This window comes from Candida margitis (assembly GCF_024628925.1).
Source record: "Candida margitis strain CBS 14175 chromosome Unknown scaffold7, whole genome shotgun sequence".
Classification (NCBI taxonomy): Eukaryota; Fungi; Ascomycota; class Pichiomycetes; order Serinales; family Debaryomycetaceae; genus Lodderomyces; species Lodderomyces margitis.
This window is the reverse complement of record NW_026261806.1, coordinates 289635-314219: the sequence shown is the minus strand read 5'-3', so window position 1 is coordinate 314219 and position 24585 is coordinate 289635. Positions and strand designations below refer to the sequence as shown.

The window sequence follows — 24585 nt, the reverse complement described above, 5'->3', positions numbered from 1 at the left end:
TCTGAGAAGATGAATCGGGTGACTGAGACTCTGGGCAACGCGTACGGACTTATGGTTGTTATTCTGTTTTTATACTTCGGAAATTGCTCCTAAAGTTGTTAAGAAATGTGAGTGACCAGGTTTTAGCGACGTACATATTACGGCGAAGAATAATAAGAAAATTAATTCTCGTGGGCAATTCTGTGTTTTTTTTTTCGGTTTGTCTGCCTAACCGTGCGTCTGTCTCAGGGATGACGATATACCCGAAAAGAGATGATGATTGATATAAATACATATCCAAACCCTTACTCGAGATTTGAAATATTCTTTCAAATTTGACACTTTATCCTAACTATCTCATTAACACTTCCAACTGTTTCTACTAGAACATATATATATATATATATATATGGTATGTATCGTTCTGCAATGAGTTAAAGAAGGGAAAAGTCCTTATAAGGAGAAGACGACTTGGTATGAGTTACACACACTCCGTATGCAATGTTATGCAACAACAACAACGGCAACTGTAATTTATATCTGTCACACGACAAGTATGTCAGACTCAGCCAAATTGCAAAAAGGGCCAACAGAGATGGCATCCATTTGCAACAGTTTGTGGTGTGCTATGGTGTCATGATACATCTTAACGCGTGGCATGAATTGGGTCCTCATACAACCAACAAAGCAACCACATCCCGGAGGAACTCAACATCGGAGGACAATCATTATACCCCAAACGTTTTTGACCAGCTCTAGCGAGGAATGGTCACGTGAAGTATTCATAACCATCAAAGAAAAAAAAAGATTTACGTGTTGTGTTTGTTTTTTTTTCCCCCACAATTTTTTAGTCAAGAAAAAAAGCAAAGAAAATAATTTCCCCCCTCCTCCAAGAAATTATTCCAAATACGTCGTATAAATAATGATGATAAACACAAAGATTTGCCGCGTTTCGGAGTAACAGAATCTTTGAAATTGATAATGGAGATATATATATAAAGATTATTTTCCTCCTTTTTCCTGATATCGCTTAATACTGTGTCTTTATTTACTAACAACTAGTTATAGTTATAGCTTTCAAAATGAATTCAAAATTACCAGAGTACACATCATCTTCAGAAGTCCTTCCCAACTACACATCGTCGATAAACTTTTATGGGTTGGCATTACTAAAGACTGAGTTCTTAACTCCATACCAGTACAACAACGGTCACAGGTCCTGGAAGCCAGTGCTTTTGCATATGAATTCGACCCAGTTGAACATGTACAATTTGAATGCCGACAAGAAATTACAGGACCTACTCATCAATTTGTACTTTGAATTGAATAACTTGAACCAGTTAACCATCGATCTCAACACAGAGTACAAAAAGAACAATGGAATGGACTTCAACTCAAATCAAGTTGACTTGAATGATATATTTTCTGGTGATGCTTATGGCGGTCTTGAAGGAAACAAGTCAATGTTTAGCGAGTCCAAGTTTGGCAAATTGAAGAACAAACTCAAGACGCAGAAAAATCACAAGATATTAGCCACCATTTCAAACTACTACAACATTTTAAAGGACAACCAGTTGCTTTTCGAACCTAGCAGTGCTGACATCAAGGGTACAACGTTTGAGAAATTCAAAGGATCTTTACTCCATTCGTATTCTTTAGCCCATTTACAAGTTGGCGAGGCGCCTTCTTTGAACCAGTTGATTTCGGCAATGTACAAAGAAGATCATACATCATCAACATCAAACACTTCGTCACTAGTCAAGTACAAAAACTCGCTTCGGTTGAGAATTGAATATAAACAAGTATTGCTACAATTTTGGTCATTTCATGGAATGATTAGCTGGTTCAGGAACTTGTCTATTGGTAAGGATTTGAGTTTGCCTTTGGAATTGAGGACAGTAACAAAACTAAAGTCTATACCATCGAGATACAGTAGCAGAAACAATGCGCTACTCGCTGCTACTGCCGCAGCAGCTAGTTATGGTAGAGGAAGACACCATAGTGTCGAGTCATCTAATGACGATCGTGCAATGATTAGAGCTAGCCAGTTGACGCATAAGGAGCTTGATTCAGATGTTGTCAGCACAGATGGTGAAGACGAGTCGATATTTGACAATGTGCAACATGCGAGAAGAGAATCGGCAACCTCGTCAATATCATCTTCTGACGACATGGACTACGTAACCATCAATGATTACAAGTTTGTATCAAAAGAAAATGCTTACACAACTGTCGAAAAGCAATACATATCCAACTGTGTGCCCGATCTTAATTCTTTTGACAAATGGAATGGCAAACTCATCACCGTAAGCAATGCTGAATTCTTTGTGAGAGACGAGAGAAATTACAAGAACAAGGATGATGTTTTCATTAGTTACAATGCACTAGGTGACTTGGTCCAGCTGTACGATAGAAAATCTTCCAACGCACACCAACAAAACAAACTCAGTTCAACAAGAACATTTTTGATCCATCAGAGTGGGTTAGTTGGTGTTGCACAAGAATGCTGAGCTAGGGAGGCAACCAATTGATACATTTTTATTTATTTATTTATTTATTTATAACGATTGACGATTTTAACGAGTGATAATATATACACGGGTGATCTACGATGAACACAGATTTTAGATTCTCTTAAAATTGTGGTTCCATAAAGAATGAGGCGTCAAAGGTGTAGTGTCCAACAATTTTTGGACTAAAAATAAAAAAGGACAGCAGCAGACACAGTCAACAAAAAAAAGAAAAAAGCGAAAAAAGTTTGGCGAGTAAAAAGTTTTACAACCAAATCTTTTGCCAATCACCTCCAGTTTTATACAATACTGCTGAAAAGAGAATTCCACCGAAACACCACTCCTCCCTCCCACTGAACTCCCCGCTGCTTTTACTATAAAGCATTGTCCATTTTGTTTAAATCTGTTTAATTGAAAAGAAAAAAAAAGTATGCCTACTCCCGCTGAAATTATCGCTGCTCGTTTGAACCATTCGGAAGATGTCGAACAAGAGCCGGAACCTGTCTTTGGACAAGAACCGAAATCTAGAAGTACTACGCCATCTATCAGCGATGAATCTGCTTTTCCTGCTTTAGGATCAAAAGCTAGTTCAAATGTCCAACAATCAGGTGCTTCTTCATGGGGCCCTAAAATGAAGGCACCACCAACTAAAACAGCAACTTCTGCTTCTGGTTTTCCCAAAACTGCCAAGAGTGGTAATGGATTCGCCGTTAAACCGAAAACCTCTACCATCCAAGAAGCTTTTTCATTGGACGTTGAAGATCAATTGAATGTTGCGCGTGCTGAATTTATCAAGATATTGACCTACGTTATGCAAGAGACGAAAACATCGGTTGAATGTACCACTTCGCAACACACGAAAAAGAGGACTTTTTTAATCAGCGGTAAACCAGATGATGTTAAAATTGCCAAGCGCTTAGTTGTCAAGAAATTGACCAAACCAGTGCAGATCAAGTTTAATGTGCCTGCCAAGTTGAGATCTAGAATCATTGGTCAAGGTGGAAAGACTTTGAAACCGATTATCCAGGCTAATGAAGTCAAGATTGAAATTGGAGATAAAGAGGAATCTCATGATTCAAGCGATGCCGGTCAAGAAGAGGATGATGACTTGTTTGCCACGACTGTTGTGATCACTATTGATGGTGATGTTGAAGGAGCCAAGGCTGCAAAGAATGAGATTTTGACCATTGTCAAGGAGGAAACAAAGAACTTGACTGTCAAGGTTCCTTTGGATGAAAAAGTCAAACCATTTGCCGAGACAGAATTGCAGAAAGTTGTTGATCAATACGATGCATTAGACTTTTCTATACCCACTTTTAAATCAGCTTCAAACAATATAGTAATTCATGGTGAGCGTGAGTTGGTATTGGAAGCTAGATCTGATGTTAGGGCAGCATTGGAGAAATTGTCACAAAAGATAGTCACCGAAGAGGTACCAATCCCCAAAACAAAGTATCAATTTTTACCTATCGATGAAGTTTTATCAAAGTGTAATGTTTTAATCCAATTACCAAAAGAAGGTGAGACTAATGTTAAATTTGCTGGTGAGAAAAAGAATATTAAATTGGCTCAAGAGGAGGCAAGAAAAGTCACCTCACAATACAAGGTTGAAGTCTTGGATATGTCAAAGGCTCACAAGGGGAACTTGAGACACGTTAGTGCTGTGGCAGCTTACTTGAATAAGATTGGCGCATTCAAAACTATCGCCGATGCTAATGATGTTGTAATCAATACTCCTTCAATCAAGGAATTGAACAATGAATCGAGCACCTCGATTCCAATTCAAATTGTGTCAAAGGGTGGAGATGAACATATCAAGGCAGCCAAAAAGTCCATTGTCAGTCAAGTCAATAAGATTACCCCTGATCAAACCAAGGTAATTGATGATATTGAGTCGTTCTTGTTGAACAAAGTTGATGGAACCATTCGTGACATTGCTAAGAAGGAAAATGTTGAATACATCATTTTGCACAACACCATAACCTTGTTCAAGTCTGAAGATCAACAAGAGGAAGCAGAAGATTTTGATGATTTTGGAACAAGTGGTGGTGACTCCTTCGACAAGGTCAATTCCACTTTAGATACATTGAGAGAATTGGCAGCCAATTTATCAAGTGCTACATTGGAAGTTGCTTCAAAGGACCAGGATGATGTTGTTTCTGGGCCAAAGGGAGTGACTTTGAAATCTATTTTGTCGAGTATTGAAACCGACTCTGTATCTGTTAAGTTACACAGTAATGGTTCTTCACCTTCTGAGAATGAAATCTACATCCACGGTATTAAGTCATCGGTTGCAGCTGTTAAGAAGGAGATTGAATCAGTGTTGGCAGATGCAAAGGAATACCCCAATGGCTTCATTGGCGAAGTGCGTGTACCTTCACAAACTGTATCCAGATTGGTTGGTAAAAATGGAACCTTTTTGAATTCTCTTCGTGATGAGTTTGGTGTAAAAATTGATGTACAAGAGCAAGACGCCAAGAAGGATGAGTCTGACAAGTCAGATGTTACAATCAAGGGAGTCAAGAAGAACGTTGAAGCGGCAAAGGCAAAGATCTCGGCATTGGCTAAGAAATGGGCCGATGAAACTTTGGTTAGAGTAAGAATTGAAAACCAATACCACCGTAGAATGATTGGTGCTCAGGGTGTTTTTATAAACCGTTTACAAGACAAGTACAATGTCAAGATTAGATTTCCTGCTGCTGACACCACATCACCATCTCCTTTTGCCGATGCACCTAAGTCAAAGGATGAAGTTACAATCAAGGGCCCTTCCAAGGGTGTCGCTAAAGCGGAAGAAGAGTTACAAGAATTGTATCAGTTTGAAAAAGAAAATGGGTTCAAGAAACAATTGCAAATCCCATCAAAGGCAGTTGCCAGAGTCATTGGTAAAAGCGGTGAAACTATTAATGACATTGCCGATGGTACTGGTGTCGAGTACACTTTCAAACGTGATAATGAGGAATCAAGTGGAATTGTCGAATTGGAGTTGACGGGTTCAAAGTCTGCATTGAAGGAGGCATCCACCAAGGTCCAGGAAATTGTTGATGAGGTTGAAAACTTTGTTGTGCGTACAATCAAGGTCGACCCCAAGTACCACCGTGATTTAGTTGGTCCTTCAGGTTCAGTAATGAAACAAATTATCAGCACTGCTGGAGGAGATGATTTGCCAAGAAGCAAGTATCATCGTTTGCTCGCTATACCTAACGAGGGTTCGGGTTCTGATGAAGTTGTTTCTCAAGGTGATAAGGCAATTGTGGACAAGATCATCAGTGCTATTGAGGCAATTGTTAAGGAGAAGGAGGCATCAGTTGTTGAAGAGATTGATTTGCCTAAGGATAAACATAGATTAATCATTGGACCAAGTGGTTCAATTCGTCACTCATTGCAATCTGAATTTGGTGTTACTATCGAAATTCCAAGACCAAACAATGAAAGCACAATTGTTAAGGTGAGTGGCTTACCTGAAAAAGTGGCTGCTGCCAAAGAAAAGATTGAAGCATTGACCAAGGATGACTGGAAGGTGTCCATTGACATTTTAGGCAAATACCATCCATTAGTTTCTGAACATGGTGCTGTGTTCAAAAAATTAAAGAGTGACTACAAAGTTGAAGTGAGTCATGGTAACTTTACCAGACAAGCCAGTAAATTATCATCTTCTTCGATTCCTGTGCCCCCAGAGTCAGCATATCCCGACAATGACGAAGATTTTAAATTTACTACTGAAAAGTTTGCAGCCGATTCCGGCGATGACGTTGTCATTCCTTGGAGATTGAAAGGGGAGGAGAAGAATGTGGAAAAAGCGGCCGAATTCATCAACAAGAAGTTGGAGTTGGCTGAGTCAGCAGACTCACAAGGGTGGTTGTATGCGTCAAAACCGGCTGTGTTTTCTAAAATCATTGGTCCTCAAGGATCAAAGATTAACCAGTTGCGTGCTAAAACTAATACGTTTATTACAATTCCAAAAGCTAGTGACAAGTTTTCCAAGTTTGTTTATCTTGTGGGGGCTGAGGACAACTTGAACAAGGCTTACGAAGAAATCAAAAAGTTAGTGTAAATAGAGTTATAGGAAGAGTTTGTATTTCAAATGAGATAAGGGTTTAAAAAGTTCGGAGTTGTTATAATGCCCCGTACTGATGAAGCTAATTAGGGCTTAGAATATACGGAGCTAAGCAGCGCCCCCCTTCAGCCGCGCCTTCTCTCTGCCCTATATACTTTTAGTTTTCTGGATGATGCTTGTTTATCACCAACGTTTGTTTTATGCACAGCGGTAAACAAGCCTAGAGATAAACATAAAAAAAGAAAGAAAAAGAAATCGATTCAGCTATAAATAATCGGGTCTACCCCAGCCAAGATGTGTTTTATTTTTCATTTATCATCAAAAAAACATCAAAAACCCATTAATTGAAACTTAAACATGCTGTTAGTTGTAGTCGTCATCGCATTAGGTGCTATCGCCGTCGAAAAACAAATTAAAAAGAAGAAGCTTAGAAACATGAAGAAGGAGAAATATGAACGCTACAACAGAGCTCAGGAACAGAAGCAACAAGGAGGATACCCACCGCAATATCCAGAACCATACCAAGATTCAGGGCTCTACTCTCCTCCAGCCACCACCGGTAGTTCAAGCAGAATGAATTACAAACGTGGAAGAAGAATGACAAACGAACTGAACCAAACAGCTCCGACTGCTGCATCCGAGGCAAACATAGGATGCCCTAAAGTTCAGTTAGTCGCTGCGAATAACGGTGCCTTCAACACTCCACCACCAACAATTACCGTTTAATTGGTTTTGTTGTTGCCTTGTTTTACCTGATTTGTTTTTTTTATATAATGAATGAATATCTTGTCTTTTGGATCTTCATATTTGTAGAGTTATCTCTTGGAACATAAACTGTTGATGCTGTTTTAGTCAATGGGATCAGCGTCGAGTCAAATTGTTGCAAAAACAGCTTTTACGACACACGACGGATGAACCAAAGGCATTGTTTGTGGTTTTCTCGGCATATGTAATTATGACTTGTTACGATGACATGGGTACTAATATATTATAGATATCGGTAAAACCTTATTCATGCACGCTTTATAGTTGATAATACGACAACCTTTGTTTGTAAAACTTAGCCAAGCCGCGCCTCTTCTGCACTTTTATTTTTAGATTTTGGAGTGACGTAAATCGCAACATTTTGTTATGCACAGCGGTAAAGACGGCTGGAGATGGGAGAAATAAAAAAGAAATTGAATCAACTATAAATATTCTGGCTTATCCCAGCAAAGCAATCTCCATTTTCATCTTCCACTTCCCATCAAGAAAATATCATTTAATCGAAACCAAAAATGCTTTTAGTCGGAACCGCCATTGCAGTAGGTGCTATAGCCGTTGATAAACATAAGAGAAAGAAGAAGCTTAGGAAGATGAATGCTAAGGAGAGAGAGGAATATGAACGTGCAAACAGTGATGACGAGCAACTACAACAGCAACAACAACAGATGACACAACAGGGATACCCACAACAAGGATACCCACAACAGGGATACCCACAACAACACCAGCAATATTACCCTCCTCCACAGGAACAAAATGAATACCAACGTCAGGATTCAGGATACTACTCTCGTCCACCCGCCACCAGCAGTTCCAGCAGAATGAATTACAACCGTGGAGGAAGATTTAATGATAGACAGGACCAAACAGTACAACCTCCTACTTCCGAGACGAGCAAAGCAAGTTATGCAGCTCAGCAACAGCTGAATAATGGTGCCTATGATCCTCCACCAAAGTATGCCCCTTGATTGCTTTTTTTGATCTATTGTTTTACGTACTTGTTTTTAGAATGAATGAATTGCATAAGTTTTAGATCGTCATATCTGTAGAATTGCCTCTGAAAACGTAGACTGTCGATGACGTTTAGTCAATATGAGAAATATCGCATAGAATATCGCATAAATTACTTTTTCGACACATGATGTAAACTAAAGGCATTGGTGATCTGTAGTGAAATTTATCCAATGGGAGATGGAAAGGGGCGCCAATGAAAACAAACAAAGTATGAGCTGTCTATGAATTTATCGCCAATACCCTGCCCCGTTTTGAATATTCATGCCAAACACAATCAAACAGGTTTACGGATTAAACATATTGACTTTCTAATACCAGGCGCCACAATAATGAGTAGAACCCCTGTTTACGCACATTCAACATGCCGTAAATGAATCCACATTCAATCGCTATGCCATTGTGTGGAATTAAACGAGATACTGAAAACAATTAACAAAATACGATAAATCCTAGATCTAGAGAATAAAATAAGCCACTGTAAACGCCTTAAATTGATCATATTAATAGATCAAATAATTAATTATATATCAGGAACCACAGTTTTCCTAATTTATCTTGTTTTCAGGACGGTATCAATTTAGAGTAAATGATTTAATTCCTGTAACCAACCGTTGGGCAAAACAGCCAAGATACACAAAACCCAAATTAGGCTCAGGAAAGAAAAAAGAAAAGAAAGGGCTGCAAAAATGCCTTTTTAATGCAACTTCACGTGACCAATTTCTGTTTTTCTCGCCTTATAATAATTTGGAGTTTTTCCGGTCGGGATCCCTGCGATGGGGGGGTGTAATTGGGTTTGGTGATAGAGTAAACCCTCGGTGACTTCGAGGTCCAACAACAGTATTCAAGTGCAGTTGGCCAACGAGTTGATGGATGCGATAGGAGAATTGAAAAATGACCGCACCCCTCTTTCATTGTAGGATCCACAGTGAGATTTGTGGCTCTTATCATGAAAATTTCTCCTACTTTTTCTTGAAGAGAAAGCTTTTCTTCAATTGCCTAGCTTTTTCTACACAACGTAATAATCTGATTATCTACATTCCTCTTGTGCCCCCTTACTTACCATACCATATACGTATCTGTATGGCTCCCTATTTAAAGTAACGTTAATTAATACGCCACAGTTTGAGAAGAGCTAATAGAGCCTCAATAAAAAAAAAGAAATTTAAATGGAAAAAAGCTTCCGAAAAGAAAAAAAAAAATAAAAAAATTGCAGCTGCAAGGTTAGATTCAAAATTTTTTCTATAAAAGAGATTGTGATTGCCACTCACTTCGCTTATTAAATCTGCTTGTCATATATAAAACTACACTCACAATGGGGTTTGCAGACGGTTATAGGTTCCTGAGCACTTCAAACTCTGAGAAAAAAACAGATGATGGTATTGAGAATAACACTAATGGAATTGACAGTTTCGATAATCATAGTCAATTGACAACAGGCTCGGAAAAGGGAGCATACGTTTTGGAAGCTGACAAAAATGTCAAGGAAATTGGTATAATTTCAGCAACATTTTTGATGCTTAATAGAATGTTGGGTGCTGGGGTATTCTCCACTGGATCGACAATCTTTACTTTGTCTGGCTCGGTAGGAACAGCATTGATGATGTGGTTTGCTGGTACTGTCATTGCATTCACTGGGTTATTGGTTTATATGGAATTGGGAACAGCATTACCAAGAAATGGAGGTGAGAAGAATTATCTTGAATACATGTTTCGCAGACCAAAGTTCTTGGTCACAGCTATGTACGCTTCCTATGTGTTTTTCCTTGGTTGGGCTGCCGGTAACTCGGTTGTCGTTGGTGAATATATTTTGAATGCTGCTGGCAAGGAGGTTACGCAATGGAACTCTAGAGGTATCGGTGTGGCTGTCATCACTTTTGCATTCTTGATCAACGGTATCAATGTCAAGGCAGGTTTGCTTTTGGCCAATGTCTTGGGTGCTTTTAAAGTCATCATTGTTCTTTTCATCAGTGTTACCGGTTGGGTTGCTTTGGGAGGAGGAATCAAGACAAACAACTTTCAATCTCCTGGTAACTTCCACAATGCTTTCGATGGAGAGAGTCCAACTGGTTTCGGTATAGTCAATGCTTTGTACAATGTCATTTGGTCGTATGTCGGTTATTCGAATGCAAACTATGCTTTGGGAGAAATAAAGAACCCGGAAAGAGTCTTGAGGATTGCTGCCCCGGCTGCGTTTATTGGATTGGGTATCATTTATATGTTTGTCAATATTGCATACTTTGCCGTTGTTCCAAAGGCTGAAATTGCCTCATCTGGAAGAATTTTGGCTGCTTCGTTTTTCAAGTACGCTTTTGGTGATAAGGCAGAAACCGCTGCATCGGTTTTTGTTGCCATTTCTGCATGGGCCAATGTTATGTCGGTCATCTTTTCCCAAGGTAGGATTATTCAACAATTGGGACGTGAGGGTTCTTTGCCATTTTCCCGCTTTTTTGCTACTTCAAAACCATTTGGAAGTCCATTTGTGGGGTTGATGCAGCATTGGATTGTTTGTATTGTCACCATTTTGGCCCCACCACCAGGTGATGCGTACAACTTCATTTTGAACTTGATTTCATACCCATTGAATGTTGTCAATACAACTCTTGCCGGTGGGTTAATCTACATTTACTACAAGAAATACAAGGGATTGACTGAATGGAACCCCCCAATCAAAGCCTCATTCCCAATTGTCGTTTTCTTTTTCCTTGCTTCCTTATACTTGATTGCTGCTCCATATATTCCACCAGTGAAAGGCCAGAGTGTGTACAATGATTTGCCTTACTGGATCCATGCTGTTGTCACGTGGGGTGTTTTTGGTGTTGGTTTGATTTACTGGATTGTCTGGGTCAAGGTTTTGCCATACTTTGGTGGTTACCGCCTTGTTGCGAAGGAGATCTTGGGTGATGATGGATTCTGGAGAAACAAGATTTACAAGGTCTCAAAAGATGCCGACGAAGTGGATCAAGTTGATGAGGATATTGAAGTGGTGAAGTAAATGCCATTTTAAGCTGTTTCTTCTTTTTTTAGTTCTCCGTTGTACATTAGATAGGGATAAATTTTATTGGAATTTAGAATTGCAAATGGTTTTTTGGATGTAGTTTTAGCAGAGTACTTCAATAACGATTAAAACGCAAGTGCAGTTAATGCTCACACGTATATAGCATTTGTACTATTTACAAGATTTGTCTATATGTTATACCTGTGGCCTTTTGGTGTGTGCAAAGGTGACCATATACCTCTAACTGATTCATTCTCAGAAACAACCTTGTGGTTACACTTGAATAACTCATTTCCTGACCGTTGTATGTACTCGTCAATCTTTTCCACAATTTCATGAGTCTTCATGTTCCTCACATCAACCTCGGTCGTCTTGTCGTCATTGTAGCGGAAAATGAGCTTTGGATGACCTTGCCTTTTAAGCACCTCAAACATCACTTGTGGTTTTGACAATGCCATCTTGTTTAACTGTCCATTTGTCAAGATTTGTCTCATGCCTTGAGACGATCCTCCCCAGTTACAGTACTGTAGCGTTAGTTTGTTGCATGGTAGTACGTATGTACCTAAGCCATTACGTGCTATCGATGTCCTTGCTACAGCTTTGACCGGCATTGCAAAAGTATTGTTGAACTATTGGTGATTAATGAATTGTGTCTTTTTGACAAAAAATTTTCAAATATTAATTGCAACAGTTGGTCGTGTAGAGATGTCCAAAAAGGTATTTTAGCTCAGGGAAGGTTCGTCATACTATGAGAAACAGGAAGAAGAACTCCTTCACAAGAGCAGCTAGATAGACAATTGGTTATACCGGGTGTCCTCAAAATGCTATGTGTTTTGCAGACTAAATAGTCTCTTTGGTGGCTCGTTTTAAAATGAAGTAAAATTTGCACCCAAGCTGAGTGAAAGGAACATCGACAACTCGTAAATGCTTGGCCTAAGAAAGCGGAGTACTTAGTCATAGAGAAAAGGTTTGATCTGAATGGGCTGACCCAACATTACACCAACTAAATGTACTGCTACTTGTTCCGCTCTTTTTAAGACCCAGTCCAATTGATCGTAATTGGATCTAGCAAGACAGAGAGATGTGACTGCCAACAAAGCAATTCTCACCAAGCGACTCCTATGCTGATTTACTACTACACATACAAGCAATTCTAAATGTTGCACAAACGATGAATTATCCATTAAAAAATACCCTAAGTAAACCTAAAAATACACCAAATTAAAAAAAAAGAACGAAAAAAATATAACCCCATTAAATCAATTTTTGATATCACACAAATCCTTTCGCGAATCAAAGCTGGTAATTATAAACTTTGTATTTGATTCCTCCTTGCTTTTGATGGGACTCACCTTCTCCCTTGCTGTAGAAACTTCCTCACGCAGACCTCGTACATTACTATCTTTTGCTTGTAATTTGTAGTTTATGTTACGCAAGGGTGGTAAGGTCATAAAACTAACTTCTTGACTTGGACTAGCAGGTTGATGCGATACTGGTGACTGAATAGGACTTGGGTAGGGATTAGCATCCTGCTTCACTTTCAGTGGCATAGATTTGATTGTAATTTCCGGAGACAAAGGCGCCTCGTGGTTGACAGGTGATGACAACAATGAGCTTATGTCACACTTGGTTGACCTTACAGTAGGACTCTTCACATCCGCCTTTAATTCCATTTTGCTCTCCTTGCTAGTTGCATACTCAGGCCAGCAACACTCCAAAAAATTTCTAGTGCATGCTTGACATTTCCCGTTTACTTTGTCCTCATCACACTTTTTCTTTCTCTTTCGACAAGTAAAGCAACCTGTCTTGGTTCTTCTCTTTATCGGACTCTCGTCTTTCCTCGTCTTGGTGACTTTCGAGCGCGAACAGTTTTCCTTTTTGGTTGATGGCAGCGACAATGGTGATGGTTTGACTGATATGTTCAACACCTGTTGATATGATCTATAGCTACAGTCCATACTTGAATAACGCGTTCTAGAGGAAGATGAAGAAGAAGAGGAGTTGTAAAAATTTTTCATTATATATATGAATCATATGCTTTATGGTTTACGCCGTCGTAGAATTCAAAATAGGCATTTGAATTTTAACCGCGAATGTCCAAAAATGGATCTAAGTTTTCAAAATGGAAGGTAATACCTTGCCTTCTCGCTCAAAATGGTAACTAAGAGCTTGCGCGGTTTAAAAAAGTGGGTGCCACAGCAGAAAAAATAGCAAGTGACCACGAGGCTGTGGCAAAGTGAGAGCTACCTGAAAAATAAAAAAGAAATTTACAGCATTTTAAATTCTATAGGCGATTTACGTCTTATGGCGTTTATGCAGCAGAGACGTTCTCTTTCAGATCAAGCTACACAAAGGCTATAAAGAGTGAAGCTTCTAAACTTCAGCGCCTCTTTGTGAATAGATGTAAATTTAGTGGACGCGGATCTGCTTGCCATCTTGCATTATGCAATACTTCAAGCATTAGTATTGGATTCCAAGAGCGGTAAATAAGCTATGTGAGAGATTATTTCCTGTTTGCAACAATTGAATGTTATAATAATTTCAGCTTCGGATTCCTCACACCTGGACGCAGAGGGGTTCATTGCTGCTGCAGCCTCTGTCTACGATTAGGGGCTCTTATATTGAAGCTAGTTTTTGCAGGATTTTCGATAGAGTTTCACAAGGTTCGGAGTTTATTTCTAAGCGTGTTAGAAAAAAATCAGAAAATGAAATTGAATGGTTTCTATATTGAAGCCTCTTTCTTAAACTAAGACTAAATAACAGTAAAACTATAAACTAAATTGGTTTAACGGCTCTCAAAGCGTTTTCTAAATCCCCTGTCGAGAACTCTTCCTTATTCAAGTCCTCAAGTCTTGAGATAGGACGTTCACCCAACACACTAATCCTGTAAGCATGTCTAACTTCACCATCTTCAGTATCAAACGAAGCTGTGTGTGAAACACCACTATTGTGGAACAAGGCCACTTTGTTTCTCTTTCCTGCTTCCCAGTTGACTCTCAATTGTAAATCGTGACTCCTTTCAATGAGGTCGTAAAGGAAGTTCAACAAGTACTCACTCTCTTCTTTCTTCAATTCAACAATTCTTCTTCCAAAAGCTCTGTTGACGTAGATGGACTTTTCCTTGGTGACAGGGTCAATTCTAATCAATGGGTGGATGTTGGAAACAGCTTTTCTTCTTTCAACACCGCCTTGGTAACTGGAGTTGGCTGCTTGGTCTTCACTTGTGTGCAAAACGTGCAAACCTTCTAATCTCTCCTTCATAGCTGGTGACAATCTTCTGTAAGCCTCAGTTGTGTCAGCAAAAACAGTATCACCACCATCACCACTCTCCAATACTTGAAAGATTGTAAATCTACTGGGTGTGATTTCATAAGTGACATCACTGTGGAAGGCCGTGTTGGTTGTCCTGTCACGGAAGACTCTTTCCAACTCTCCCTTTTCCGGTCTTCTGTATGTAATGTGCAACTCTGGGTGACCTCTTGGTGAACCCGAACTTGGGTGGATGTGCAAGTTTCCAAAATACTTTCCGAATTCAACAGCAAAACCTGGTCCATGGCTAGCAAAGTCCTGGTCATTAAACAACAAGACCTTTCTTTGGGCCAATAACAAAGCCAACTCATCCTTTGCAGCATCATTCAACTGTGACAATTGAATTCCATCGACTTCAGTACCAAATTTGGGGGTAATTCTGTTGACTTTGTAGTCACCATCTTTTGGAAACAAGTTTGGGAAAGATGGGTCAGCTCTCGAGCCTGGATCAATGTATTTTTCAAACTTCAATGGTGGGTATTTTTGTCTTGGGTCCCAAGTTGGCAAAAAGTCTGGGAATTTAGCCTGTGCTCTGTTGTTTTTGTTGATGACCAAAACGCCATCTTCACCAACTTCATCAACTTCCTTGTTGAAGTGAATGTCCGAGTTACCAAATTTAGTTGTCATTGTGTATGTATGTATGTATGTATATATGTATTTGTATTGCCTACTAATAAGACTTTAAATGTTGAAAAGAAATAGGTGGAAAATTTTCAGTTTATATAATCTTTTCAAGCCTCCTACTTTACGGAATTTCCGTTTTCTGATTTGGGGAATATTGTGTGGGATTAATAATGACGAAGTTTACAATTTGTCGATTGTTGCACCAGTTTGTGTGTATCTATCGACGCCACAGTTTGTAAATTAGACTTTGCAACTGGTAGCATGTTCGGTTCGGAATATCGACTCCACAAAATCTCTCCAATCGGATCGGAAACAGATTGCACATCAAAACGATAAAACAAAAAGTATATTGCTTCGCATGTATATGGATTTATAGAAACACTCCTTCGCCACAAAGACTGTTATTACCATAGACCACATAGAAGTCGTTTAGTTCAATCTCTTTTGGCCGAAAGCAATTTTCGCCGCTACAGGAAAATTTTCGACTTTTCTTCCTCACCTATCGCAAAACAAAAAAGGAGCGAGATCCGAAAAAGCGCCACAATTTCAAAATTATGACGAAATATTTCAAATGCTGACAAAGAGTTCTAATTACAAGTTTTAGAGCCTTCTACAAGAAATGAGTGCTTGTGTCGGTTTTTTATCGACCAAGGCAAGCACCCGAATACGGTAATTCGAGATACAAAGACAACGGAAAGATATGCCGCTATATTGCTCTTAAGTATAGTAAATATATGAACTGTAGAATTTGCTTATTCCGTGAGAAGTGGAAAAGAGGGCAGGAAATACACAGCAACAAATAAAGCACTACGGTACGTGTTCCATTTACAACGGGTACGGTACGTATGCACATACGGCGAGAGTCCTGTATGTGGCCAATAGATTTACTGCTTCACCCTGTGCAGCTGTTACACACGTGACGAATGTCGCACGAAGTCCCTGGAGAGAAAAGTTTAATCTACTCTACCACAGCGTAATTTATAATATACTTACTCTATACGTATTGCAGAACGAGTGGGATTGCCATCCCACATACTAATCCCACAAGCTTTTCCGGAATTGTATGGTAAAATATCGAAGTGATGCAAAACAGCATAAACCAAAGTGCAAGGAAGAGAAGTGATATTGAAACAACAATCTTCTTAAGGCCTTCCGAATTGTTTGGTACTCCTATCGCACCCTCTTCATCATTAATGGTTGTTGGCAATGAGCCTGTTTCGATGTCGTCCACCACAGCTCCGTTGCTGCTCCTCAAATGCAATGGCAAGATGACTGCGAGGTAAGGTAGTATTAATCTCCATATAAGGAGGCTATTCGATATAAGCATTGTGTAGTGGCTCGAAGGATCAAATGAATTCACCCAAGTACCACCTGACTCTTCGCACTGATATTCTCTGTAGACACCAGGCACGGTACAGTGGGCACCTGTAGCAACACTAATCCTCTCAAATACTGGAGAACCAAAGCACCACCCTAGTAAAAGTGTCAGCCATATCAAATTTACGAAAAAAATTTTGATGGTACTGGCTGTGCATGGGTCCTTTATAGGAATTGTCACTCTGCCATTGTTAAGCAGAATCAAATTTAACACATATAATATAGTAAACCAATGGAACATGTATTTTCTAACAATGTAGTTCTCGAGGAATTGGACAAACCAGAGCTCGCCGATGTAGGAACTGTATCGTTTCAAAGCTAAAGTTAGCGGAATTGAAACAATGTAAACAGCCGGATAAATCAGACAGATCGAATTCCACGACAATTGAAAAAGTGATGTTGCAAACATGTTCAAGTTGGCACTGCTTCGGAGATTAGAAACTCGTTGCAAAGTTGCACGCTTTCTTGTGCTATCAACTACATCCACGCATCAGGGAAAAATCTCAATTTTTCATTTTCCCAAAAGCAAAAGGATACACATTCTTTATTAATAAGCAAAACAAAACCAGCTTTGCTATAGCTTACTCAATTGTCCTCAAAGGTGATTAAAGCAAGCCGATATGCTCCCTATAACTTCAAAATCTACACCAGCTCTACATTGTCTAGTTAGGTCATGCATTTTGCAACCAGTAAAGCAATTGCAATTAGGAGGAGCAAGATTCACTTCATCACGAGCTACTCACGATTCAGGCGCATCCAACCCGCAACTATCTTTCCCATGCTTGGACAAGCGGGAGCAAAAGACAGAAGAGTTATCACGAGGTATTTTCAATCTGTCGGGCCCTTCTTCTAGTTTAAAGTCAGGCCCAGAACCAAGTTATGGATTTGTACGGACTGGTTTCCAAACTTACAAATCTAGAAAGCCTATATTCTTAGACTATGGAGGGTATCTTTCTGAGTATGAAATTGCGTACGAAACATGGGGTAGCCTCAATAATGCGAAATCGAACTTGATATTGATACACACTGGTCTCTCAGCTTCCAGCCATGCAAAGTCACAACCGAATAATACTAAACCTGGATGGTGGGAGAATTTCATTGGGCCGGGAAAGTTTATTGATACTGACAAATTCTTTGTAGTTTGTACAAATGTTCTTGGAGGTTGTTATGGATCTACTGGACCTTCCTCGATAGATCCAGCTAATGATGAAAGATATGCGACCAGATTTCCAATTTTGTCTGTAAATGATATGGTGAGAGCTCAGAGAGAGTTAGTACGTGATGAGTTTGAAGTTTCAAAAGTACATGCATCGGTCGGTGCATCCATGGGTGGAATGCAGAGTTTAGCTTATGCGTGGGAGTTTCCCGACGAAGTGGGCAAGATTATAAGTATCAGCGGTTGTGCTCGTTCACACCCATACTCCATTGCATTGAGACACACACAGAGGCAGGTGCTAATGAGTGACCCAAACTGGAACCGAGGCTTTTACTATGATAAAATACCGCCTCATGTGGGGATGAAGTTGGCCAGAGAAATTGCCACTGTAACGTATAGATCTGGCCCCGAGTGGGAATATAGATTTGGCAGAGCCAGAGCTGATGACACGCGCCCTCCAGCATTGTGTCCAGATTTTTTGGTGGAGACGTATCTAGATCATGCCGGGGAAAAGTTTTGTTTAGAGTACGATGCAAACTCGTGGTTGTATGTTTCCAAAGCAATGGATCTTTTCGATTTGGGTGAAGCTACTAGGTCAAGGGCGATGGAGGTGAGACAGCAGAGCGAGCAAAAGTACAACTCGGCTTCTGTGGTGTCCAAAGAGTACGAAGTTGTTCCAAAACATCCGTACAAAGAGAAAAGGACTGTTTCAAAGTTTACTGTTGAGGAGTCGTTGGAGGATTTAAAGAAAGGAATGCAAAAGCGCTTGGCAAACAAGGATGTGTTGGTCGTGGGTGTTGAGTCTGATATTCTCTTTCCTGTTTGGCAACAACGAGAAATTGCGAATGTATTGAGAGAGAGTAAGGAAAACGCAACGGGTTTAATTGAATACTTTGAGTTAGGCAATGACGTTAGTAATTACGGCCACGATACGTTTTTGTTAAGTCTCGAAGATATCGGAAAACCGGTAAAGAAATTTTTAGAATCTTAGAAGTATACACAATTAATAAATTATTGATTGGTGATTGGGATCCAACTCGTAGCCAAACCGTCTGCTTATGGCGTAAATGTATTCTCGAAGGTTAGCTACAGCGACTTTGGCCAATCCATTCTTCTTTTTCTTTCCGTCATCTTGCACATTCACCTGGTGGTGTGGCAACAAGTTATCATGAGCACTCAAACTCACAAACAATGCAAATGGAACAAACCAGATTAACAATCCGAAAAAGGAACATATTTCGGCAAAATCGGGTATCCTTGGGGCTTTATAATCTGGTTTCAACCTAACTTCTAAAGGCGGGATGTACGGATTGTGGAAGTGGTTAAACCACAAGAAGTGATTTGCAATGACCAAAACAACGCTCAATAGGAAAATTGGACTAGTTAACTCAACATATGGGAACTTCTTCAAGTTTTGTAAATAAATGTAGTAAGTGAAGATGGAAAACACTGACAATTTAATCGGGAACGAGTCGAACATCACGAGCAGTACAAAGATCACAATTATGGAATATATGAGCTTTTTCAAAAACCTCTTGGTGGGTTCTGTATGTTCTTCAACTAGTTCTGAGATGTAATACAAACCCGAGGCAATTGATAGCACTAAAAATAGGAAGCCAACAACTAATCCTGCGTATGAAAGGAGCTGTAAAATCATAGTGGGGAGGCTGGGTTGAATGTAGAGACTCTTTGTTGAGCACTTTTCACCGCACGAGTGTATTCTTCAATTTTTTTTTTATTTTATTTTTTGTTCTTCTTTTTGCGCAACAAAATCAACTTCATATTATCTACATGCTTTATTAAAAGAAAGATGCAATAAATTAACAATAGCTAGTCATAGATTTCCATTGGTGGGATTCTATCAGTATTGTAGAACCAATTGTCATTCTCCAACTCGACATCAAGCCATTGCGTTGGAAAAAGCACCAAATGTCCTTTAATGCTACTCAACAACTTTTCAGCTGCTTCCTTATCATAAACCAATTCTCCTGACAACATTCTCCTGCGTGTTGCAAAATTCGTGGTTCTATTCTTCCGATATTTTTCATGCGCTCTTGAAGTTCCATTATCTTTTGCTGTCGTTGCATCTGTTGGCGATTCCTGGGAAGTATCTTGCTCTGCATCTTCACGAGACTCATCTCCATTAAATGTAGGACTCTCTTCATTCTCATCATAATCATCGTGTTTTGGTTCGTCTCCATTTTTGCTCACCAGCCCCGGTACAGAACTAAACCTTCTGGTCAACCTGTAGCGCTTCTTTTGTTCATGCTCAGTATCTCCCAGCTCTTTCTTTTCTGGAGGCACCCAACCCAACACCCCAATATCATCTCTCAAACTATCAGCAGTCCGTTCTATATTATTCCCCATGTGTAGAACATCATCGCCTACTTCTTCGACCTCTGCCTTAAACATCGGGGCTGCGTCCCCCTTTGTTGATGATTGTCCTTTCATAAATTTACTCTGCAATTTGGAAAAATTTGTATAATCAGACCATCTAGCAACTGCATCGTCAGGCTGGCAATGGAATATCATTCGGAATATATCAGTATTCTTCCTCGCAATTTCGTACCATAATAGCTCATAAAATTCAGGATTTAATGGATCTTCAAAGCCGTAGGGATCTATAAATGAGTTAGCACAATCGGCATCAGGGGAAGAAATGGTTTCAAGAATGTCCTTAATCTCCAGGTCGCTGCAAGAAACTGGCGAGCCCGCTTGGAAGCCACTTTTCACCGCCTCGTCAGCAGTCAATTTATCAGGGGAATCAACTGTTGATTCATGAACTTCTTTCAAAGTTCCATTCATGTCGGTTGACGGCCGCAATGGCTGCAATCCAGCACTGGCACGTTTCTTGTTTTCTGCAGCGACATACTTCTTTTCATTTGCCGCCACTCTTTGCAAATAAGACACTTTTTTCAACAAGAGCCATCGTTCTTCATTTCGCTCATTAATGAGCTGTTCGGACTCTTCGTCTTTGTTTGCCGCAACCTGGTCGTCATCGCAATTTAAAAAGTCAAGAACATCCTCATAGCACGGCACGAAGTCGTTTCTTGGCAAGTTCGACTCCATCACTTGAAGTGACTTTTCCTGCAAGAACTTACTACTTGATAAACGAGCACTTTTAGCAAACTCGGAATGGTACTTATCCAAACCGTCGCCAAGAACGTCCTTCTTGTGTTGCTCATTATGCTGCACGCGGTTATCGTAAGACTTCTTTTTCTTGTCGCGCACTCCCATATTAGCTTCACTCGGTCCTGTCCGGTAATTAAACATAGTTGGAAGTTCTAGCGGTTTTGGTGCATCATCAATTTCCTCCTTATAATCAACCTCGGCTAAAGTCTCATCCAAGTTTGAAAGATTGATATGGTCCTTCCATCTCCTTGTACCTTCTTTTTCATTCAACACATCCCTTGAGGCTATCTCAACCATGGCTGAATTTACGTAATATCTTTTATTTCCAAACTTGTTAGTTGCAAACTTCAACCCACTTTCAGTTTTAGCAAATTCCTCAAACCTTTTGAAGCGTCTTTCAACTGTGTCGAAAACATCAATGCTTACCCCAAGGTGTTCTCTCATCAATCTCATTCTTAAAGTGTGAGCGAACCTCGCAGCTTTGTAAGGCGCACCATTCATATGGGTAGAAATCATCTCAGTATCCCTAATCACCGCAGCAACTTCCGAATCTCGAACTCCTCGCATAGATCTTTCATTGATATTGGCACTACCAATTATTACTGCACGGTCATCAACAATCATACATTTGGCATGTATATAAAGTTGTTCAGTAACCAACGTTCTTTGTGGGCCAATTCTACCCCACTTTCTTAGTGAAAAAAATTGAATGTAGTTATCTGGATTGATGCCCCTTTTTCTCAACTTTGCAAAAATTGAAGTCTCACCTCTCGAAATCGACATGAATTGGCACTGCATAATCACCCTTACTGACGACCCTTCTGCTTCATCAACCTGGGCCTCAAAACCTGGCATCAAAGGGATAACAATGATTGCCTTCCAAGTGGAGCCTTCTTGATGTGCCCGTATTATCCTTTCAACTAATGCATCACCGATTCTATTCTTTATTTCAACACCATCAATGAAACAGGATGTGACAAAAAACTGATTTTCAATGTACACGAAATGTTCGGAAGTTTCTATTAACTTCAAGTATGCATTCTGAATACTCTGTTCATGCTCTTCAAGACCCAAAGACCACTTACCAGACGATCTCAACAACTGCACTTCACAAGTGTCACTATATCCAGCATTCTGTGCTTCCTCGTCAGTGAAATCTGGCGGTGGTAATAACAAAGGCGTAAGTCTACTGGGTCTTTTTTGTCTGATCAAGTAATTCCATCGCTGGACAAAGTGGCGTGCTAAATCTCTGGCAATTTTTCCATACGTCATCATATGAATATCGTGCCATGGCATTCTTGGTGTGGTTTGTCTATCATACATGGACTTATAAGGCTTGTCTAATTCAAAAAAATCTTTGACTCTAGGATTGGAGTAGTCCTTACCCATAAATACCTGAAAGTTTTCCAAGTCGGCTACAGTCGCATAATCATTGGCTCCAAATTTCTCAAAATCATCAGGCGAATCATCCGCTAAAACATGGTCTGCCGTATCATACCTACCATAGCATAAATCTATTCCACCTAAAAATGCGTACGTCAGATCAACAATGCACAATTTTTCATGGTGTGCCCAAAAGAATGTATTTTGCAAAAGTTGATTGGGCGACCTTATAACATGAATGTTGTCTTCATTGAGCCACAACAAAGAGTGCTTTGTGTATAAAGAGTCAGTTGCAACAGTGGTACCAACATTCCGGTACACAATGACAAATATTTTGACACCTTCCCTTGCCTTTCTCTGCAACAATCTGTCTATCCTATACTGTTGATTGCCCAATGCAGGCCTTCTTAGGTAAAGTTCTGGAGATAGCCACCAATCATGAATATAAATAGTCTCCTTTGCCATTTCCATAGCGGCAGATACCGCCCAAAAGTAGTCTCTAGCATCAACAAACCACTGTGCAAAGCAATTTTGTCTAACTGGCGCAAAAGAATCAAATCGATGCTTTTCACCCCAGTTGGTGTTGTGTTGCATTTGACGAAAAGATTCCAACCATGCTTTGTGTTCCTTTGAGGATCTAGGGTTCAATACCAATTTCCTCTCTCTATTTTCCAAGACTATTTTCAAATGAGGAAAGATTTTGGCGTGGTGAAGACCCTTTTTGTCAGCCAATGTTTCATCAAAATCCACGTTTTCGTCTTCATCTTTTATCACGTTGCTCTTTGTGTGGATTTTGAAATTTGTGTCAACCAAGAAAACGTCTAATGGAGTCGTTGAGTTTATGTCTGAGACGTACACTACATAGCTGTTTCTAACTAGCATCCACTTTTCGGTTCGTCTATCGTACATACCTTTTATATCATTCGCTTTGAAATGGCCAACTCTCCATCCTTGTGATTTTGCTGAAGAGCTGATATGAATAGACCCTTGTTTTCCTTGGAACGACCCTTCATAGTTCAACAACGAAGAAATCGGGGAGATTTCAAAAAACATAAATACAAAATTGGACAAAGGGGTCAAAGCAACGTACTCAATAAGCTCTTTCAAGTAATTATCCACCTGCTTTAAGTACTCATTATTTTTTGTACGTCGTTTCAAAATATGGTCTGATTTGCTTTCCTTCGGGGCAAGCTCCTGTGATAACGCAGATGTCAAACTCCCCAACCGCAGTCTCACTCTCGAAAGACCGGATTGCGCGCTCATAATTGATTGGTTGTCTGTGTCTCCGCGAGGGATGGTGCCGTTAAACTGTGACGCAGTATCTGACACTTTTGTCTTCTTTCTTCTGTCTTTGAAAGAAGGTATGGGAAACTTTGGCAATTTCGTTCTAGTACCAAAAACTGTTCGCCAAGAGTCGATTTTGCAACGTGAATGCAAGTAAAACAAATCAGTAGCCGTCCTTTCGACACTCCATTTCATACTTCTGTCACCCACACCATACTCCAAGTCGATGCGAAACTTTCTATTTCTGGTATACTCGTTTGGTGAAATGTCGACAACATTAAATCCCAACAATGAGAATAACAAAGGAGCTCTGGCTATCCCACCTTCATCCACAAATAGACATGATGCCATTATACCTAGTGACGGTTCATTGATGATGAACGAGTTAACAAGTCTCTGCGCCCTTAAATCGGTGTTTGTATAAGAATAACTCTGTTCCCCTAGTTGAGGTCCTGGTCTCTGATGTTTTTCTTTTTTCTTTTTCCGTTCAAGCTGGCCATCACTGGTACGGTTCGACCTTGAAACGAATTTGGTGAAGTTTTGCATAGCCGCCGAGCGTCGCGATTGGGGCGATGTAGGCTCATTCTGGTGATGATCATCTGGCTGATTGGTCCATTGATTTGGCGGGTAGTTTTTCGATCCATGTACTTCATCATTTGCTCCGGCATCACCATTTCTGTCGGCTGCTTCATCTTCTTCTGAGTTGTATCTTGACTCTCGTGGATCCTCTCCCCACAGGCTGAAGAAATGCATGGGGTTTGAAATTATATGAGATGAGTTCCGACGAGGGTATGGTGGACTCTTGTGGTTTGAGCGTCTCATATCTGGACTGCTCTGGTTGTTAGATTCCCCTGATATTGACCTGTACAACTGCCTAAAATCGGTCAGTTCCCTTGATGTTGGTAAATTGTTATGCGATGAATTATTCGTGGAATTGGCGGCACTACCTGATTCAGTTCCAGGACGGCCCTGCGCCGAACCATTTGAAATAGGCATACTG

General features: G+C 40.0%; 11 protein-coding genes across 11 annotated transcripts; 6 read left to right on the top strand and 5 right to left on the bottom strand. All coding sequences in view use genetic code 12, as the record gives it.

Moving 5' to 3' along the window:
* Positions 1-1061: 1061 nt before the first annotated feature.
* On the top strand, positions 1062-2489 carry CANMA_002544 (uncharacterized protein; the record flags this gene model as incomplete). Its single annotated transcript, XM_051814624.1, has 1 exon — positions 1062-2489. The coding sequence occupies one exon, from the start codon at positions 1062-1064 to the stop codon at positions 2487-2489; it is 1428 nt and encodes a 475-aa protein (XP_051671980.1).
* A 430-nt stretch (positions 2490-2919) lies between these two features.
* Positions 2920-6543, top strand: CANMA_002543 (uncharacterized protein; the record flags this gene model as incomplete). The annotated part of the gene is made up of 1 exon (XM_051814623.1): positions 2920-6543. The coding sequence occupies one exon, from the start codon at positions 2920-2922 to the stop codon at positions 6541-6543; it is 3624 nt and encodes a 1207-aa protein (XP_051671979.1).
* A 360-nt stretch (positions 6544-6903) lies between these two features.
* On the top strand, positions 6904-7272 carry CANMA_002542 (uncharacterized protein; the record flags this gene model as incomplete). Its single annotated transcript, XM_051814622.1, has 1 exon — positions 6904-7272. One exon carries the CDS (start codon positions 6904-6906, stop codon positions 7270-7272), a length of 369 nt encoding a protein of 122 aa, XP_051671978.1.
* Positions 7273-7823: 551 nt separating this feature from the next.
* CANMA_002541 (uncharacterized protein) lies at positions 7824-8279 on the top strand (the record flags this gene model as incomplete). Its single annotated transcript, XM_051814621.1, has 1 exon — positions 7824-8279. One exon carries the CDS (start codon positions 7824-7826, stop codon positions 8277-8279), a length of 456 nt encoding a protein of 151 aa, XP_051671977.1.
* A 1358-nt stretch (positions 8280-9637) lies between these two features.
* On the top strand, positions 9638-11317 carry MUP1 (Mup1p; the record flags this gene model as incomplete). The annotated part of the gene is made up of 1 exon (XM_051814620.1): positions 9638-11317. One exon carries the CDS (start codon positions 9638-9640, stop codon positions 11315-11317), a length of 1680 nt encoding a protein of 559 aa, XP_051671976.1.
* Positions 11318-11508: 191 nt separating this feature from the next.
* CANMA_002539 (mitochondrial 54S ribosomal protein mL43) lies at positions 11509-11931 on the bottom strand (the record flags this gene model as incomplete). Its single annotated transcript, XM_051814619.1, has 1 exon — positions 11509-11931. One exon carries the CDS (start codon positions 11929-11931, stop codon positions 11509-11511), a length of 423 nt encoding a protein of 140 aa, XP_051671975.1.
* A 648-nt stretch (positions 11932-12579) lies between these two features.
* On the bottom strand, positions 12580-13278 carry ZCF3 (Zcf3p; the record flags this gene model as incomplete). Its single annotated transcript, XM_051814618.1, has 1 exon — positions 12580-13278. One exon carries the CDS (start codon positions 13276-13278, stop codon positions 12580-12582), a length of 699 nt encoding a protein of 232 aa, XP_051671974.1.
* Positions 13279-14095: 817 nt separating this feature from the next.
* Positions 14096-15256, bottom strand: CANMA_002537 (sulfonate dioxygenase; the record flags this gene model as incomplete). Its single annotated transcript, XM_051814617.1, has 1 exon — positions 14096-15256. One exon carries the CDS (start codon positions 15254-15256, stop codon positions 14096-14098), a length of 1161 nt encoding a protein of 386 aa, XP_051671973.1.
* Positions 15257-17250: 1994 nt separating this feature from the next.
* Positions 17251-18777, top strand: CANMA_002536 (uncharacterized protein; the record flags this gene model as incomplete). The annotated part of the gene is made up of 1 exon (XM_051814615.1): positions 17251-18777. One exon carries the CDS (start codon positions 17251-17253, stop codon positions 18775-18777), a length of 1527 nt encoding a protein of 508 aa, XP_051671972.1.
* Positions 18778-18789: 12 nt separating this feature from the next.
* Positions 18790-19443, bottom strand: CANMA_002535 (uncharacterized protein; the record flags this gene model as incomplete). Its single annotated transcript, XM_051814614.1, has 1 exon — positions 18790-19443. The coding sequence occupies one exon, from the start codon at positions 19441-19443 to the stop codon at positions 18790-18792; it is 654 nt and encodes a 217-aa protein (XP_051671971.1).
* Positions 19444-19616: 173 nt separating this feature from the next.
* PLD1 (phospholipase D) lies at positions 19617-24581 on the bottom strand (the record flags this gene model as incomplete). Its single annotated transcript, XM_051814613.1, has 1 exon — positions 19617-24581. The coding sequence occupies one exon, from the start codon at positions 24579-24581 to the stop codon at positions 19617-19619; it is 4965 nt and encodes a 1654-aa protein (XP_051671970.1).
* Positions 24582-24585: the final 4 nt, after the last annotated feature.